Source organism: Scyliorhinus canicula, chromosome 4, assembly GCF_902713615.1.
Source record: "Scyliorhinus canicula chromosome 4, sScyCan1.1, whole genome shotgun sequence".
Taxonomy (NCBI): domain Eukaryota; kingdom Metazoa; phylum Chordata; class Chondrichthyes; order Carcharhiniformes; family Scyliorhinidae; genus Scyliorhinus; species Scyliorhinus canicula.
In genome coordinates, this window is record NC_052149.1 from 1969167 (window position 1) to 1989085 (window position 19919).

At 52.4% G+C, this 19919-nt stretch overlaps 2 protein-coding genes across 4 annotated transcripts in view; both read left to right on the forward strand.

The window, feature by feature from the left end:
• The window catches only part of LOC119964302 (netrin-G1-like), a 100884-nt gene that overhangs the window by 55718 nt on the left and 25247 nt on the right, over positions 1–19919 (forward strand). For all 3 annotated transcript variants that reach the window (XM_038793584.1, XM_038793583.1, XM_038793585.1), the window contains exon 5: positions 3321–3347. In XM_038793584.1, the coding sequence (XP_038649512.1) occupies positions 3321–3347 (27 nt within the window). The remainder of the gene's footprint in view (positions 1–3320; positions 3348–19919) is intronic.
• The window catches only part of LOC119964301 (netrin-G1-like), a 728862-nt gene that overhangs the window by 55702 nt on the left and 653241 nt on the right, over positions 1–19919 (forward strand). The window lies entirely within an intron of this gene.

Below are 19919 nucleotides of genomic sequence, written 5' to 3' on the forward strand. Positions count from 1 at the left end.
AGCGGGAGAATGGGACTGAGGGCAGGATGAGGGGGATAGAGCGGGAGAATGGGACTGAGGGCAGGATGAGGGGGATAGAGTGGGAGAATGGGACTGAGGGCAGGATGAGAGAGCGGGAGAATGGGACTGAGGGCAGGATGAGAGAGCGGGAGAATGGGACTGAGGGCAGGATGAGAGAGCGGGAGAATGGGACTGAGGGCAGGATGAGAGAGCGGGAGAATGGGACTGAGGGCAGGATGAGAGAGCGGGAGAATGGGGCTGAGGGCAGGATGAGGGGGATAGAGCGGGAGAATGGGACTGAGAGCAGGATGAGAGAGCGGGAGAATGGGACTGAGGGAAGGATGGGAGAGCGGGAGAATGGGACTGAGGGCAGGATGAGAGAGCGGGAGAATGGGACTGAGGGCAGGATGAGGGGGATAGAGCGGGAGAATGGGACTGAGGGCAGCATGAGGGGGATAGAGCGGGAGAATGGGACTGAGGGCAGGATGAGAGAGCGGGAGAATGGGACTGGGGGCAGGATGAGAGAGCGGGAGAATGGGACTGAGGGCAGGATGAGAGAGCGGGAGAATGGGACTGAGGGCAGGATGAGAGAGCGGGAGAATGGGACTGAGGGCAGGATGAGAGAGCGGGAGAATGGGACTGAGGGCAGGATGAGAGAGCGGGAGAATGGGGCTGAGGGCAGGATGAGGGGGATAGAGCGGGAGAATGGGACTGAGAGCAGGATGAGAGAGCGGGAGAATGGGACTGAGGGCAGGATGAGAGAGCGGGAGAATGGGACTGAGGGCAGGATGAGGGGGATAGAGCGGGAGAATGGGACTGAGGGCAGGATGAGAGAGCGGGAGAATGGGACTGAGGGCAGGATGAGGGGGATAGAGCGGGAGAATGGGACTGAGGGCAGGATGAGGGGGATAGAGTGGGAGAATGGGACTGAGGGCAGGATGAGGGAGCGGGAGAATGGGACTGGGAGCAGGATGAGAGAGCGGGAGAATGGGACTGGGGGCAGGATGAGAGAGCGGGAGAATGGGACTGAGGTCAGGATGAGGGGGAGAGAGCGGGAGAATGGGACTGAGGGCAGGATGAGAGAGCGGGAGAATGGGGCTGAGGGCAGGATGAGGGGGATAGAGCGGGAGAATAGGACTGAGAGCAGGATGAGAGAGCGGGAGAATGGGACTGAGGGCAGGATGAGGGGGATAGAGCGGGAGAATGGGACTGAGGGCAGGATGAGGGGGATAGAGTGGGAGAATGGGACTGAGGGCAGGATGAGAGAGCGGGAGAATGGGACTGAGGGCAGGATGACAGAGCGGGAGAATGGGACTGGGGTGGGTTGTTGTACAGAGAACTGGCACAGACACATGGGGATTGAAGGATTCCTCCTGTGGCAGGATGTTTCTGAGACTCTATTTCACCAAATCCCTTTGAAAAGTTATAATTGAATCTTTCAGACAGCAACTTCCCAGATCTCGACAACTCGCTGTGTAAAAAACATTCTCCTCATCTCCCCCTCTACTTCTTTGACCCATTCTCTTCAATCTGTGTCCCTCTGGTTACCCTCCCTCCTTGCACTGAAACACTTTCTCCTGATTTACTGGTTTAAAAATCCACAATCTTTCGAACTCTTCTATCTGGGTAATGCTGGAGTCAGTGAACAAAGGGGGTTTTGCTGGTGTTATGTCGGGGGTGAGATTAGAATTAATGTGTGTGTTAAATGTGATGAAATCTCTCTCTGGAGCCAGACACACAGATAGAGAGACAGCAGCGAGGTGCAGACTGGGCTGTGAGTGGAATGTTAATGGCAGCATGAACATCTGGGGAACATCCAGGGATGGAGGAAGGTGAATCAGATTCTGTGTGAGAAATATATTTCTTTCTTTTCTAGACAGGTATATGAATGAGCGGGAACAGAGGGAAGTAGACCTTGGAAAATAGGAGACAGGTTTAGATAAAGGACCTGGAACGGCGCAGGCTGGGAGGGCCGAAGGGCCTGTTCCTGTGCTGTAATTTTCTTTCTTTCAAATCAGGATGTGAAGGTTGTGAGGGACATTTGGGGTCATTGCTGTGAATTATCCTGAGATCAGGTAGCAGATAATGACAGGAATAGACATTGGTGAGGGGTCGATGTGAATACTGACACCCCTACCCATTAACCCAGTGGATTCACACGCTAATCGCACATAGTGGGAATGTCATCACACGCCATCGAAAATCCTCACACGCTAATCGCACGTAGTGGGAATGTCATTCACACGCCAATCACACGCAGTGTGAACATCCTCACACACTAATCACACGCAGTGGGAACAGCCTCACACACTAATCACACACAGTGTGAACATCCTCACACACTAATCACACACAGTGTGAACATCCTCACACACTAATCACACACAGTGTGAACATCCTCACACACTAATCACACACAGAGTGAACATCCTCACACACTAATCACACACAGTGTGAACATCCTCACACACTAATCACACACAGTGTGAACATCCTCACACACTAATCACACACAGTGTGAACATCCTCACACACTAATCACACACAGTGTGAACATCCTCACACACTAATCACACACAGTGTGAACATCCTCACACACTAATCACACACAGTGTGAACATCCTCACACACTTAACACACAGAGTGTGAACATCCTCACACGCTAATCACACACAGTGTGAACATCCTCACACACTAATCACACACAGTGTGAACATCCTCACACACTAATCACACACAGTGTGAACATCCTCACACACTAATCACACACAGTGTGCACATCCTCACACACTAATCACACACAGTGTGAACATCCTCACACACTAATCACACACAGTGGGCAGTGTGAACATCCTCACACACTAATCACACACAGTGGGCAGTGTGAACGTCCTCACACACTAATCACACACAGTGTGAACATCCTCACACACTAATCACACACACCTGATGTGAGCATTTTTCTGGCTCTAGTCAGTCGCACGCCTGGGTGCTGAGGCCTCTTGGAAGCTGCAGGAAGTGAATCTTGTTGGGGTTTTTGAGTTTAGAACATTACAGCACAGTACAGGCCATTCAGCCCTCGATGTTGCACTGACCTGTGAAACCCCTCTAAAGCCCATCTACACTATTCCCTTATCGTCCATCTGTCTATCCAATGACCATTTGAATGCGTTTAGTGTTGGCGAGTCCACTACTGTTGCGGGCAGGGCATTGAATTGTGTGGATGTCGTGAACTCTGTTTATTTTATTGTTGTGTTGACAAATAAGGATTGTTGATCAGACCTCTCTCTAAATCTTTGTCTTTCTGTTTCCCTCACCAGGCCACCCAGACACCAACTCCAGTGTCCGTAAGTCAAACTGATGCCCTCTGACCTGTGACCCGCTGACCCAGAGCCCATTCCTGTACTGGGGAGCAAAATGATCACCTCAAACCTCCCCCATCAGATGTGAACAGGCTGTCACAGTGAGCAGGGAGTGAGTGTGAACAGGTGTAGGAGTGAGCAGGTAGTGAGTGTGAATAGGTGTAGGATTGAGCAGGAAGTGAGTGTGAACTGGTGCAGGATTGAGCATGAGTGTGCATAAACAGGTGCAGGAGTGAACAGGGCGTGGGCATGAGCATGTGTAGGTGTGAGTGTGAACAGGTGTAGAAGTGAGGAGGAAGTGTGTGTGAACAAGATGGGAGTCTGAGTAGGTTTAGGTGTGAACATGGAGTAAGTGTGAACAAAATTTGGAGAGAGAACAGGTGTAAGTGTGTTCAGACAGTATGTGTGAAGTGGATGGGAGTGCATAAATGTGTAGTTGTGAACAGAGAGTAAGTGTGAACAGGGCTGGGATGTGGTCAGGGTGGGTGTGTAAACAGGGTGGGCATGTGAACAGGTGTAGTTATGAACAGGGAGTATGTGTGAAACGCGAGTGAGTGTGACCATGGTGGGAGTGTTAACAGGTGTAGCTGGGAACATGGAGTGAACAGGATGGATGTGTAAACATATTCGGAGTGTGATTAGTTTGGGAGTGTGAACAGGTGTACATGTCAACTGGGAGGAAGTGTGAACAGGTTGGGAGTGTGAACAGGGAGTAAATGTGAACAGGTGGTGATTGTGAATGGTACGGTATGTGAACAGGTGAAGTTGTGAACAGGAAGCAAGTGTGAACAGAGTGGGAGTGTTAATAGGTATAGTTGCGAACATGACAAGTGTGCGAACCTGGTGGAAGTGTGAGCCGGTGGAAGTGTGAACCGGTGGAAGTGTGAACCAGTGGGAGGGTGGGAGGGTAGGAGGGTGAGCAGGTGGGAGGGTGAGCAGGTGGGTGAGCAGGTGGGAGGGTGAGCAGGTGGGAGGGTGGGAGGGTGAGCAGGTGGGAGGATGAGCAGGTGGGAGGGTGGGAGGGTGAGCAGGTGGGAGGGTGGGAGGGTGGGAGGGTGAGCAGGTGGGAGGGTGGGAGGGTGAGCAGGTGGGAGGGTGGGAGGGTGAGCAGGTGGGAGGGTGGGAGGGTGAGCAGGTGGGAGGGTGGGAGGGTGGGAGGGTGAGCCGGTGGGAGGGTGGGAGGGTGGGAGGGTGGGAGGGTGGGAGGGTGAGCCGGAGGGAGGGTGGGAGGGTGGGAGGGTGGGAGGGTGAGCCGGAGGGAGGGTGAGCAGGTGGGAGGGTAGGAGGGTGGGAGGGTGGGAGGGTGAGCCGGAGGGAGGGTGAGCAGGTGGGAGGGTAGGAGGGTGGGAGGGTGAGCAGGTGGGAGGGTGGGAGGGTGGGAGGGTGAGCAGGAGGGAGGGTGAGCAGGTGGGAGGGTGGGAGGGTGAGCCGGAGGGAGGGTGAGCAGGTGGGAGGGCGGGAGGGTGGGAGGGTGGGAGGGTGAGCAGGTGGGAGGGTAGGAGGGTGGGAGGGTGGGAGGGTGGGAGGGTGAGCAGGTGGGAGGGTGAGCAGGTGGGGGGGTGAGCAGGTGGGGGGGCGGGAGGGTGGGAGGGTGAGCCGGAGGGAGGGTGAGCCGGTGGGAGGGTGGGAGGGTGGGAGGGTGGGAGGGTGGGAGGGTGGGAGTGTGAGCAGGTGGGAGGGTGGGAGGGTGGGAGGGTGAGCCGGTGGGAGGGTGGGAGGGTGGGAGGGTGAGCAGGTGGGAGGGTGGGAGGGTGGGAGGGTGAGCCAGTGGGAGGGAGGGTGAGCCAGTGGGAGGGTGGGAGGGTGAGCAGGTGGGAGGGTGGGAGGGTGGGAGGGTGAGCCGGTGGGAGGGTGGGAGGGTGGGAGGGTGAGCAGGTGGGAGGGTGGGAGGGTGGGAGGGTGAGCAGGTGGGAGGGTGGGAGGGTGGGAGGGTGAGCCGGAGGGAGGGTGGGAGGGTGGGAGGGTGAGCAGGTGGGAGGGTGGGAGGGTGGGAGGGTGGGAGGGTGAGCAGGTGGGAGGGTGGGAGGGTGGGAGGGTGAGCCGGAGGAAGGGTGGGAGGTGGAGGGTGAGCAGGTGGGAGGGTGGGAGGGTGGGAGTGTGCGCCAGTGGAGGGTTGCGGCACGGAGGAGGGTGCAGGCCGGAGGAGGAGGGGGTGAGCCGGAGGAGGAGGCGTGAGCAGGTGGGAGCGAGGGTGAGCAGGTGGGAGGGTGGGAGGGTGGGAGGGTGGAGGTGGAAGGCAGGTGGGAGGCGGGTGAGCAGGTGGAGGGTGGAGGGTGGGAGGGTGAGCCGGAGGCGAGGGTGGGAGGGTGGGAGGGTCGGAGGGCGGAGGGTTGAGCCGGAGGAGGGTAGGGAAGGGAGGAGGGTGAGCAGGTGGGAGGGTGGGAGGCTGTGAGCAGGTGGGAGGGTGGCGGGTGGTGAGGGTCGAGCAGGTGGGAGGGTGGAGGGGGTGAGCAGGTGGTGAGGGTGGGAGGGCTGAGCAGGTGGGAGGGTGGGCGGGTGTGCGAGGGAGCAGGGTGCGAGGGTGGGAGGGTGGGAGGGTGAGCGGAGGGAGGGTTGAGAGGGTGGAGGGTGGGAGGGTGAGCAGGTGGGAGGGTGAGCAGGTGGGAGGGTAGGAGGGTGGGAGGGAGGGAGGGTGGGAGGGTGAGCCGGAGGGAGGGTGAGCAGGTGGTAGGGTAGGAGGGTGGGAGGGTGAGCAGGTGGGAGGGTGGGAGGGTGGGAGGGTGGGAGGGTGAGCCGGAGGGAGGGTGAGCAGGTGGGAGGGTGGGAGGGTGAGCAGGAGGGAGGGTGAGCAGGTGGGAGAGTAGGAGGGTGAGCAGGTGGGAGGGTGGGAGGGTGGGAGGGTGGGAGGGTGAGCAGGTGGGAGGGTAGGAGGGTGGGAGGGTGGGAGGGTGGGAGGGTGAGCAGGTGGGAGGGTGAGCAGGAGGGAGGGTGGGAGGGTGAGCAGGTGGGAGGGTGAGCAGGTGGGAGGGTGAGCAGGTGGGAGGGTGAGCAGGTGGGGGGGTGAGCAGGTGGGGGGGGGGGAGGGTGGGAGGGTGAGCCGGAGGGAGGGTGAGCCGGAGGGAGGGTGGGAGGGTGGGAGGGTGGGAGGGTGTGAGGGTGGGAGGGTGGGAGGGTGGGAGGGTGTGAGGGTGGGAGGGTGGGAGGGTGGGAGGGTGGGAGGGTGTGAGGGTGGGAGGGTGGGAGGGTGGGAGGGTGAGCCAGTGGGAGGGAGGGTGAGCCAGTGGATGGGTGGGAGGGTGAGCAGGTGGGAGGGTGGGAGGGTGGGAGGGTGAGCCGGTGGGAGGGTGGGAGGGTGGGAGGGTGGGAGGGTGAGCAGGTGGGAGGGTGGGAGGGTGAGCAGGTGGGAGGGTGGGAGGGTGGGAGGGTGAGCCGGAGGGAGGGTGGGAGGGTGAGCAGGTGGGAGGGTGGGAGGGTGGGAGGGTGGGAGGGTGAGCCGGTGGGAGGGTGGGAGGGTGGGAGGGTGAGCCGGAGGGAGGGTGGGAGGGTGGGAGGGTGAGCAGGTGGGAGGGTGGGAGGGTGGGAGGGTGAGCCAGTGGGAGGGTGCGCCGGAGGGAGGGTGAGCCGGAGGGAGGAGGGTGAGCCGGAGGGAGGAGGGTGAGCAGGTGGGAGGAGGGTGAGCAGGTGGGAGGGTGGGAGGGTGGGAGGGTGGGAGGGTGAGCAGGTGGGAGGAGGGTGAGCAGGTGGGAGGGTGGGAGGGTGGGAGGGTGAGCCGGAGGGAGGGTGGGAGGGTGGGAGGGTGAGCCGGAGGGAGGGTGGAGGGAGGGAGGGTGAGCAGGTGGGAGGGTGGGAAGGGTGAGCAGGTGGGAGGGTGGGAGGGTGAGCCGGAGGGAGGGTGGGAGGGTGAGCCGGAGGGAGGGTGGGAGGGTGAGCCGGTGGGAGGGTGGGAGGGTGAGCAGGTGGGAGGGTGGGAGGGTGGGAGGGTGAGCCGGTGGGAGGGTGAGCAGGTGGGAGGGTGGGAGGGTGGGAGGGTGAGCAGGAGGGAGGGTGAGCAGGTGGGGGGGGGGGGGGTGAGCAGGTTTAGGTGTCAACAGAGACTAAGTGTCAACAAGGTGGGAGTGTGAAGAGGTGTAGATCTGAACAAGGTGATAGTGTAAACTGGTTGGAGTGAGAAGAGGGAATAAGTGTGAACGGTGGGAGTGTGAACAGGTGTAGGTGTGTGCAGTGATTAAGCGAGAACAGGATGGAAGTGTGAACAGGGTGGGAGACTTAACAGGTGCAGGTGTGAACATGGAGTAAATGTGAACAAGACAAGAGTGTGAACAAGGTGGGAGTGTGAACAAGGTGTGAGTGTGAGTAGATTTAGGTGTGAACAGGGAGTAAGTGAACAGGTGGGAGTGTGAACAAGGTGTGAGTGTGAGTAGATTTAGGTGTGAACAGGGAGCAAGTGAACAGGTGGGAGTGTGAACCGGAGTAAATTTGAATGGGAATAGATGTGAACAGAGAGTGAGTGTGAACAGGTGTAGGTGTGAGCAGGGTGTGGGTGTGAACAGGTGTAGGTGTGAACATAGGGTGAGTGTGGAAAAGATATAGTTGTAAGCAGAGAATGTGAACTGGTATTGGTATGTACACAGAGTGACTGTGAACATGGAGTGAGTGTGAACCAGTTTAGTAAATGTTGGTCCTTTAGAGGACGATACTGGTGAGGTAATAATGGGTAACACAGAGCTGATGGAGACACTGAACCAATATTCTGCCTCTGCCTTCACAGTAGAGGGAAATAACAGTTTTCCAAAAACTGCAATTAATGCAGAGGGACTTGGTGCAATAAACCTCACAAGGGAGACGGTAATGAATAAACTGATGGGATTAAAGGCAGATAAGTCTCCGGGATCTGATTGCCTGCACCCTGGGGTATGAAGGGAGGTGGCAGCAGAGATAGTGGATGCTTTGGTTCTGATATTTCAGAATTCCCTGGACTGCTGAAGGGTCCGGTGGATTGGAAACGGGCTAATGTAACTGCCCTATTCAAAAAGGAAGAGAGGCAAAGAGTAGGAAACTATAGACCGGGCAGCTTGACCTCTGTGGTGGGGAAGTTACTGGAAGCAATCATTAACGAGGAGATGACTGAACGTTTGGAAAGACAAAGCTCGATCCACCATTGTCAGTGTGGTTTATTGAAGGGACAGTCATGCTTGACAAACTCGCTTGGGGTTATTTTTCTTGGAATAAAGAAGGCTGAGGGGTGACCTAATTGAGGTGCACAAATTTATGAGGGGAAGAGACAGAGTGGGCAGGATAAAAAATTGTCCCCTGGCAGAGAATTGTAGAACCAGCGGACAGAGATTCAAGAGAAGCAGCAGAAGGTGTGGAGGAGACATGAAGAGAAACCTTTTTGCGCAGAGGGTAGTGGGAGTCTGGAATTCGCTGCCTGAGTTGGTGGTGGAGGCAGAGACCCTAAACTCTTTTAAAAAGTACCTGGATCTTCACCTTCAGTGCTGTAAGCTACAGGGCTATGGACAGGGTGCGGGAGGGTGGGATTAGACGGTGGGTGTCCTCACACTAGCATGGACAAGATGGGCCGAATGACCTTCTTCTGCGCTGTAACATTTCTATAGTTCTATCATTCTATTCATAACCAGGAAGGTGGATAATGGGGAACCTGTGGATGTGGTATATCTAGACGTCCAGAAGGCGTTTGACAAGATGCCGCATAAAAGACTGATCCAGAAGGTGAGAACGCAGGGGATTGTGGGTAGAGTACTAGATTGAATTGAAGATTGACTTGTGGTGTTCTTTGTGGTTCTGATCTTAGGATGGTGCTAAAGAGCATAAGAATATAAGAACTAGGAGCAGGAGTCGGCCATCTGGCCCTTCGAGTCTGCTCCGCCATTTAATGAGATCGTGGCTGATCTTTTGTGGACTCATCTCCACTTTCCCGCCCAATGGGACAGTTTCTATCCAGATGCCTCGCTATTTCTTCCTTGATGATAGATTCCAGCATCTTTCCCTACTACCGAAGTTAAGCTCACTGGCCTATAATTACCCGCTCTCTGCCAACCTCCTTTTTTAAAAAGTGGTGTCACATTTGGTAATTTCGAATCCACCGGGACCACCTCAGAGTCTAGTGAATTTTGGTAAATTATCACTAGTGCATCTGCAATTTCCCTACCCATCTCTTTTAGCACTCTGGGATGCATTCCATCAGGGCCAGGAGACTTGTCTACCTTTAGCCCCATTATCTTGCCCATCACTACCTCCTTAGTGATAACAATCCTCTCAAGGTCCTCACCTGTCATAGCCTCATTTCTATCAGTTACTGGCATGTTATTTGTGTCTTCCACTGTGAAGACCGACCCAAAAAACCTGTTCAGTTCCTCAGCCATTTCCTCATCTCCCATTATTAAATCTCCCTTCTCATCCTCTAAAGGACCAATATTTACCTTAGCCACTCTTTTTTGTTTTATATATTTGGAGAAACTTTTACTGTCTGTTTTTATATTCTGAGCAAGTTTACTCTCATAATCTAATGAAAGCAAATTACTGTGGATGCTGAAATCTGAAACCAAACTCTAATAAGTTTACTTTCATAATCTATCTTACTCTTTATTTTTTTCTGTGTTCACAAAGACCACAACTAGGTTTTATATGAAACAAAGCTAATGATTTATTTGCACAACTTAATTGAATTTGATTCTTACTTCTATATAATAAACAATTGACAATGAATATACAATCGACACTCATCTACCACTAATCTCTACACTAATACAATAACTATGATCTGCTCTCACTCGCACTAATTTTCCTACAGTCTGTCTTCTAGACTTCTCCTCAACACTCGTCCAGAAGGCTTGGCATCGATGATTTATATAGTTCGGCATCTAGCTCCCTCAAGTGGTTGATTTGGACGTAACATTAACCCTTACAGTCCTGTACATTTCTCATAATGTCACATCCTCCTTTCTTTGAGAAAGAAGGTTATAAATTCTGTTCGTAACATTTTTTAAAAATATAACACTAACGAGAATGCATCATTATCTTTTTGACATTCGATAGCAAAAGTTAAATGTCATATCGTAGCAGTGATTACTGAGTACCAGGTATTAACATGTCATTATAAATTCAGTCTATTCGCCGGTTTTCTTGTTGGCGTCGATCTTCATAGTGTTCTTGTTGAAGTGTTTAAATCATCTTCCATATTTTCTTGTCGACAATGAAGGATTTGGAAAGTCAATGTGGCATCACATGGCATCCAGAGCAACAGTATTTGGAGTTTGAAATGGAATGTAGTTTGTTATCTTCAATAATGCTCTTCTGTTCATTTGGGCATTGTGCCATATTCAGTTTGTACCAAATATGATCAAATATAAACATGTGACCATCCACCATCAGGATTCTGTATTCTGACATAATCTCCTTGTAACAGGGGTAAAGGATTCAGAAGAACACAATAACTAGGAGCAGAGGAGTCGGAGTGTGGCAGGAGCAGCCGGGTCAGCGTAAACCAGCTGACTTACGGGAGTACGATGGAGGGTACATCGCGGCTAGGAGGGGTCCTAGCCTGGGGGGGGGGGGGGGGGGGGGAGGGGGGTTAGGGAGGGACACCGGGTTGCTGCTGGAAAGACCAGGAACGGGAAGTGGAGGACTGGAGGGGTGGGGGGAGGGGGCCATCGCCATGGGGAGCGGGTCGGAAGGGGAGGGTCGACCCGGGGCGAGCAGGGAACAGGACATGGCTAATCGGCAGGGGAAGGGGGCGGGTCGTCCCGCGACCCGGCTGATCACTTGGAACGTGAGGGGGCTGAATGGGCCGGTCAAGAGATCAAGGGTATTCTCACACCTGAAGGGACTGAAGGCTGATGTAGCAATGTTACAGGAGACCCATTTGAAGGTAGTGGACCAGGTTCGCCTGAGAAGGGGGTGGGTGGGACAGGTGTTCCACTCTGGATTGGACGCAAAGAACCGGGGGGGTGGCGATTCTGGTGGGAAAGAGGGTGTCGTTCGTGGCGGAGGAGGTGGTGGCGGATAAGGAGGGTAGGTATGTGATGGTGAAGGGTAAGCTGCAGGGGGAGAAAGTGGTGATGGTCAACGTATATGCCCGAACTGGGATGACGCGGGTTTTATGAAGCGCCTATTGGGCCTCATTCCGGGACTGGAGGCAGGGGGCTTGATCATGGGGGGGGACTTTAACACAGTGCTGGACCCCGGGCTAGACAGATCGAGCTCAAGGACCAATAGGAGGCCGGCAGCGGCAGAAGTGCTGAGGGGGTACATGGAGCAGATGGGAGGAGTAGACCCATGGAGGTTTGGTAGGCCGAGGGCGAGGGGGTATTCCTTTTTCTCCCACGTCCATAGAGTGTACTCCAGAATCGATTTCTTCGTGTTGAGCAGGGGGCTGATCCCGAGGGTACGGGAAGCTGAGTACTCGGCCATTGCGATCTCTGATCATGCACCACATTGGGTGGATGTGGAAATGGGGGAGGCGCGGGACCAGCGCCCGCTGTGGCGGCTGGATGTGGGGCTGTTAGCGGACGACGAGGTGTGTAAAAGGGTCCGGAAGAGCATTGAGAGCTATCTGGACCTGAATGACATGGGTGAGGTGCGGGTGGGGATGGTCTGGGAGGCCCTGAAGGCAGTGATCAGGGGAGAGCTGATCTCCATAAGGGCACATAGAGAAAGAAAGGAGAGGCAGGAGAGGGAGAGGCTGGTGGGGGAGCTATTGGAAGTGGATAGGAGATATGCGGAGGCACCAGAGGAGGGGCTGCTGGGAGAACGGCGCAGCCTGCAGGTCAAGTTCGACCTGCTGACCACCAGGAAGGCAGAGACGCAGTGGAGAAGGGCGCAGGGCGCGGTCTATGAGTATGGGGAAAAGGCGAGCAGGATGCTGGCACACCAGCTTCGCAAACGAGATGCGGCTAGGGAGATTGGGGGAGTGAAGGAGAGGGGCGGGAAGGTAGTGCAGAAGGGGCAAGAAGTGAACGGGGTCTTCAGGGATTTTTACAAGGAGTTGTATCGGTCTGAGCCGCCGACGAGGAGAGGGGGAATGGAGGACTTCCTAAACAAATTGAGGTTCCCAAGGGTCCAGGAGGGGCTGGTAGAAGGGCTGGGGGTGCCAATAGCGCTAGAGGAGCTTGTCAAGGGAATAGGTCAGATGCAAGCGGGGAAGGCGCCGGGGCCAGATGGGTTCCCGGTGGAATTCTATAAGAAAAATGTGGACTTGGTGGGACCGGTACTGGTACGAGCCTTTAATGAGGCGCGAGGAGGGGGGGTTCTGCCCCGACAATGTCGCAGGCTCTGATCTCCCTGATATTGAAGCGGGATAAAGATCCCGTGCAGTGCGGGTCCTACAGGCCTATCTCGCTTCTGAACGTGGATGCCAAGTTGCTGGCAAAGATCCTGGCAGCTAGAATAGAGGATTGTGTGCCAGGGGTAATCCATGAGGACCAGACGGGGTTCGTGAAGGGGCGGCAGCTCAACACGAACGTGCGGAGATTGCTGAATGTAATTATGATGCCGGCAGTGGAGGGGGAGGCTGAGATAGTGGTAGCGCTGGACGCGGAGAAGGCATTCGATAGGGTGGAGTGGGAGTACCTGTGGGAGACGTTGGAACGGTTTGGGTTTGGGGAAGGGTTTATTAAGTGGGTGAAGTTGCTCTACTCGGCCCCGACGGCGAGTGTAGTGACAAACGGGAGGAGGGTCGGAGTATTTCGGGCTCCACCGAGGGACCAGGCAGGGATGTCCCCTATCCCCCTTACTTTTCGCACTGGCGATTGAACCGTTGGCGATGGCACTGAGGGGTTCAGGGGGGTGGAGAGGACTGACTAGGGGAGGGGAGGAACATCGGGTATCGCTGTATGCGGATGATCTACTGCTGTACGTGGCAGACCCAGAAGGGGGAATGCCGGAGATAATGGAACTATTAGCAGAGTTTGGGGACTTTTCGGGGTACAAACTAAATTTGGGCAAAAGCGAGGTTTTTGTGATACACCCGGGGGACCAGGGAGAGGGAATTGGGAGACTCCCCTTCAAGCGAGCAGGAAAGAGCTTTAGGTACTTAGGGGTGCAGGTGGCAAGGAACTGGGGGACCCTCCACAAGTTGAACTTTTCCAGGCTGGTGGAACAGATGGAGGAGGAATTTAAGAGGTGGGACATGGTACCGCTGTCGCTGGCGGGGGAGGGTGCAGTCAATCAAAATGACGGTCCTCCCAAGGTTCTTGTTTTTATTTCAGTGCTTGCCCATCTTCCTCCCTAGGGCCTTCTTCAAAAAGGTGACGAGTAGCATCATGAGCTACGTGTGGGCGCACGGCACCCCAAGGGTGAGGAGGGTCTTTTTGGAGCGGAGTAGGGGCAGTGGAGGGCTGGCACTACCCAATCTCTCGGGGTATTACTGGGCGGCAAACGTGTCGATGGTGCACAAGTGGATGATGGAAGGGGAGGGGGCAGCTTGGAAACGAATGGAGAGGGCGTCCTGTGGCAACACAAGCCTGGGGGCCCTAGTAACGGCACCATGGCCGCTCCCCCCCACTGAGGTACACCACGAGCCCGGTGGTGGCGGCCACCCTCAAGATATGGGGGCAGTGGAGGCGACACAGGGGGGAAATGGGAGGTCTGTTGGCGGCGCCAATAAGAGGGAACCATAGATTCATCCCGGGGAACATCGACGGGGGATTTCAGAGCTGGTACAGGGTGGGCATACGGCAGCTGAAGGACCTGTTTATAGAGGGGAGGTTTGCGAGCCTGGGAGGGCTGGAGGAGAAGTTTGAGCTCCCCCCGGGAAACATGTTCAGATATTTAAAAGTGAAGGCATTTGCTAGGCGGCAGGTGGAGGGGTTCCCCCTGCTCCCCAGTAAGGGGGCGAGTGATAGGGTGCTCTCGGGGGTCTGGGTCGGAGGGGGGAGGATATCGGACATCTACAAGATAATGCAGGAGGCGGAGGAAACATCAGGGGAGGAGCTGAAAGCCAAGTGGGAAGGGAGCTGGGAGAGCAGATAGAAGACGGGACGTGGGCGGATGCACTGGAGAAGGTCAATTCTTCCTCCTCGTGTGCGAGGCTGAGCCTCATTCAATTTAAGGTGCTGCATAGAGCTCACATGACGGGGACAAGGATGAGCCGGTTCTTTGGGGGTGAGGACAGGTGTGTTAGATGTCTGGGAAGCCCAGCGAACCATGTGCATATGTTCTGGGCGTGTCCGGTGCTGGAAGGGTTCTGGAAGGGGGTGGCAAGGACGGTGTCGAAGGTGGTGGGGTCCAGGGTCAAACCAGGATGGGGGCTTGCGATCTTTGGGGTCGGGGTAGAACCGGGGGTACAGGAGGCTAGGGAGGCCGGAATACTGGGGGGGAGGGGAGGGGGGGAGGGGAGGGGGGGAGGGGGGGAGGGGAGGGGGGGAGGGGGGGAGGGGAGGGGGGGAGGGGAGGGGGGGGAGGGGAGGGGGGGGAGGGGAGGGGAGGGGGGGGAGGGGAGGGGGGAGAGGGGAGGGGGGGGGCAGCAATGGTCGTGGGGGGACATGCACGACTGTAACGCGGGCAAGTCTGCTCGCTGCTCATGTCTGAAACTGTAGGCTGCCTTGTTTGTTAAGTTGTTGCTTGGGGGGGGGGAGGACTGGTGCGCGCGAGAGGGCGGGCGAGGGAGGGATATTTGCCTAGAGGGATTGTGTTGTAAATAATTTAAAAATTAGTAGGGGTAAATGTCTGTATGGAAACTCTTTCAATAAAAATTATTTAAAAAAAAAAAATAACTAGGAGCAGGAGTCGGCCATCTGGCCCCTCGAGCCTGCTCCGCCATTCAGTGAGATCATGGCTGATCTTTTGTGGACTCAGCTCCACTTTCCGGCCCGAACACCATAACCCTTAATCCCTTTATTCTTCAAAAAACTATCTATCTTTACCTTAAAAACATTTAATCAAGGAGCCCAACTGCTTCACTGGGCAGACATAACTCCATTCGCCTTCGTAATAACCTGTAAACCAACTTTTTGTGACTCATGCACTGGGACACCCAGGTCCCTCTGCACAGCGGCATGTTTTAATATTTTATCATGTAAATAATAATCCCTTAGCTCACTGGGCTAAATCGCTGGCTTTGAAAGCAGACCAAGCAGGCCAGCAGCACGTTTCGATTCCCGTACCAGCCTCCCCGGACAGGAGCCGGAATGTGGCGACTAGGGGTGTTTCACAGTAACTTCATTGAAGCCTACTCGTGACAATAAAGCGATTTTCATTTTCATTTCTTTTGCTGTTATTCCTACCAAAATGGATAACCTCACATTTGTCAACATTATATTCCATTGTATTTCATATGCTTATTGTAGTTGGCTTTTTATTTTCTTTTTTGCAACCTTATTCTGCCATAATGTACTTGTTCATCCATATTTGGAATTGTGATTTTGTAGAGTTGTACACATTTTTCTTCCCATCAACATCTGTGCCAATGAAAAACCTCCGATGGCAATGGAGCAGCTCTATATGTTAACAGTGCTAATAGGAAATCTTTGCTGAATAGCTTCTTAACTATTCCAACGCCTTTCCCAGTTTTCCCATTGGATTGGGATACAATGGACTTGATGTTATCTGGTGGAAATTATAACTTTCAGCAAATTGTGACCATTCCCTGCTGGTAAAACGAGGACCATTGTCGGAAACAACATTTAATAGAACTCCGTGTCGAGCAAATACCAGATTTTGCTGCTCTGATTGGATTGTTCAATCTGTGATAATCTCAGGATAGTTAGAATAGTGATCAATAATAACTAAACAGTCATGACCTTTAAAATGAAAGAGCTCCATTCCAACTTTCAGCCATGGACAACTTCATTTTCTTCAAAGCTTTCTTTACATTGTGCGGATTGATGCATCTGAAAAATGCTGCATTCCTGTACATGATTGTCCACATCCTTGCTAATCCCAGGCCAGTACACAGAGGGTCTTGCCCGTCTGCGGCATTTTTCAATTCCTTAGTGCTCTTCATGTCTCTATTCTAAGATATCTTTCCGTAGGAAGGATGGGAATGACTATTCTGTCTCCTTTACCTCGGAATCTGTTAATCACAGTGAGGTCATCTTTGACACTGCGAAAACGGGAGCACCATCCTTTGGGCCATGCTTCTATCAGGTGTCAAGCCCTTCTCTGTTTTTCTCGTATTAGATGTAACTTGTTGTCAGACACTGCCAGCATTTCTGCAGTAAATGAAGTTTGTGTTTCCACAGTGTGTACTATTTCTGAATCCGCGGTAGCAACATTATTTGTACCTCTTGATAAAATTTGTTCAATTTCATCTTTAAGCATGACATTTGAATTATCGTTTGTGTGTATCCTTTGAGCAAGCATCTGCCCCAAGTAGCGATGATTTGTCACTTTCTACTATTTTGAAGTCTAGTGGCTTGCTAATGTCACCATTCTGAACAATGTGACAGCAGGAATCTCTTGCGGCGATGGCGTTGCCATTAGGTTTAGCACACTGGGCTAAATCGCAGACCAAGGCAGGCCAGCAGCACGGTTCAATTCCAGTACCAGCCTCCCCGAACAGGCGCCAGAATGTGGCGACTAGGGGCTTTTCACAGTCACTTCATTTGAAGCCTACTTGTGAAAATAAGCAATTTTAATTTCATCTCATAATCAATCGACAGCGTGATTTCTTTATTTGTGGTTTGCTGAGCACGTGTCTTCAATTCTTCTCCGCTATTAAATTCGCGTGTGCACCTGTCTCCAATTTAAATGGAATTTCAGACCTATTTATGTCAAGTAGCACAGTCTACTCTTGAATAATTTTGGAGAGCTGATGTATCGGATTGTTCTCACAGTCCACTGCATTGACCCTGGTAATTGCATCGACCATGAAAGTATATTTCAATGCATATTGGGAGGAATCATCATTATCCGTTGATACTTTTTTTCCTTTTCTTCTCTCTGTATACTCTGAATCTTCCGTTAATTGTTGTACGATCTTTTGAATTTATTAGCTGTTGAGGCTGTTGTGAAACGACACTATTCTGCAAAGTGATTGTATTTGCAACAGCTGGAACATTGTTTGCCTTTTGCCAGACAGTTGTTGTTACTGCAGGCGTGGCCACAGCGTGTGCACATCATCATCATCATCATCATCATGCTCGTAACGTTGCTTTCAAAATGACCACAGGCCGCTGTGCTTGGTTTTCTGTGTTACAACACAGCCTTAATGGCGTTGGCCTCGTTTCCCGACTTTGCACCTTTTTAGTTTGCCCTGAACTCCGCATATTCAAAGGATGTTTGTTCACTGGCATCACATATTAATCGCTGCATCTGGCGGCAAAATCGGTCACCTCAGCACCTTATATCGCAAATGTTCATCATTAATTCCAAAGACAATTTGATCGCGAAGCAATGGAGGAGAAGTTACATGACTGCACTCTTAATTTTAAAGCAGCAATAAAAGAAAGTACCGACTCCCCTTTCAGCTGCAGCCTATTTCTAAACATGTAGCGCTCAGATGTCTCGTTCACTTGCTTTTTAAAGCGAACATCGAATTTTTCCAGCACCATGTTATACTTATTTTATATCCTCTTCTTCTGAAAATTCAAATGAGTTGAACGACTCTAATGCCTGCGGTCCAGCCAAATTAAGAAGAAGTATGATTTTTCTCTGATCGGAAGCATTTTCTAGCGCGGAGGCAGATAAGAAAACTTTAAACTGTTGTTCGAAAAATTGCCAATTTTGACACAGTTTGCCAATTGTCCTGAAGTGGCCAGGTTTCTTCAGACCTTCCATCGTACGATCGGTGTTTGTGGAAACTTTTCATTTGGTTTAGCAGCGTGACTGTTTTTCGGGAATTGTCTTAATAGCTATACTATCTAAAGTAATTGCTTATTTTTGCGAAATAAACTCCTGGTACCATGTGGTGTTCTTTGTGGTTTAGATCCTAGGATGATTGGCGTAGTGTTCACAAAGAGCACAATGAGTTTTTATATTCAACAAAGCTAAAGATTTCTTTACACTACTTAATTCAATTTGACTCTTATTTCTATATAATAAACAATTGTTAATAAATATACAAGCTACACTCCTCTATCACTAATCTCTACACTATTACAATAACCATGATCTGCTCTCACTCACACTAGCTTTCCTACAGTCTGTCTTCTAACCTTCTCCTCAACACTCTCACAGGAGGCTTAACATCGATGCTTTATATAATTCTGCATCTAGCTCCCTCTAGCGGTTGTTTCGGCCACAACATTAACACTTACAGTTCTGTACATTTCTCATAATGTCACATGGCTGACTGACAGAAAGCAGAAGGTGGGGATAAATGGGTCCTTCTCTGGCTGGTGAACTTTAACTAGCGGGGTAGCCGCAGGGGTCAGTCTTCGGAACACAACTGTTTACAATATATATAAATGATCTGCAAGCAGGGGACAGAGTGTAACATAGTAACATTTGCAAATTATACTAAAATAGTGGGAAAGCAGGAGGCAAACCGGAGATAAAAACTTGACAGACGGATATAGATAGGCGAGGAGATGGGGCCACAATTTGGCAGTTGCCGTTTAATATGGATAAGTGTGAGGTTATCCATTTTGGTTGAAAAAATAGTCAGGCAAATTATTATCTGAATGGAAAGCAGATTCAAAATGCCCCTGGGCAGAGGGATCTGGGCAGAGGGATCTGGGCAGAGGGATCTGGGCAGAGGGATCTGGGCAGAGGGATCTGGGCAGAGGGATCTGGGCAGAGGGATCTGGGTGTCTTTGTTCATGAATCACAGAAAGTCGGTTTGCAGGTGCAGCGTGTAATTCAAAAGGCAAATGGAATGTTAGTGTTTATTGTAAAGGGACTGGAGTATAAACGCAGAGAAGTGTTGTTGCAATTGTATAGGGTGTTGGTGAGACCACATCTGGAGTATTGGGCGGAATTCTCTGCAAAGCCCGACGCCGTTGTGAAACCTGGAGAGGTTCACGACCTCCCGCTATTCTCCCACCCATCGTGGTTGCGGAGAATCGCGCCCACTGTGTCCAGTTTTGGTCTCCTTATTTGAGGGAGGATGTGGTGACATTGGAGGCAGTTCAGAGGAGCTTCACCAGATTGATTCCGGGGATTAAAGGGTTAATGTATGAAGAGTTTAGAAAGATGAGAGGGGATCTATTGAGGTATATAAAATATTACAGGTTATTGATAAAGTAAACGTAGACCAAATGTTCCCCCTTGTGGGACAATCTAGAACAAGAGGCCACATGTGAGAAATGGTAGATTTAGAACTGAGACGAGGAGGAACTACTTCTCGCAGAGGTTGGTGAATTTGTGGGATTCGCTGTCCCATTGTGCGGTGGAATCTAAATCTTTAAATGGTTTCAAGGAGGTAGATATATTTCTGATTTTAATAACAATTTAAAGGGATATGGGCAACAGGTACGGAGGTGGCTTTGAAACCAGGGAGAGATCAGCCATGATCTGAGTGAATGGCGGAGCAGGCTCGAGGCGCTGAATTGCCGACTTCTGCTCTTAGTTCCTGTGTTCCTAGATTCCTACAGTTGTAGGGAGGGAGTGAGTGTAAACAGGTGTTGGTGTGAAGACGGAGTGAGTGAGGAAAAGGTTTAGTTGTAAACAGGGAGAGAGCATGAACAAGCATACATATGAACACTGAGTGAGTGTGAA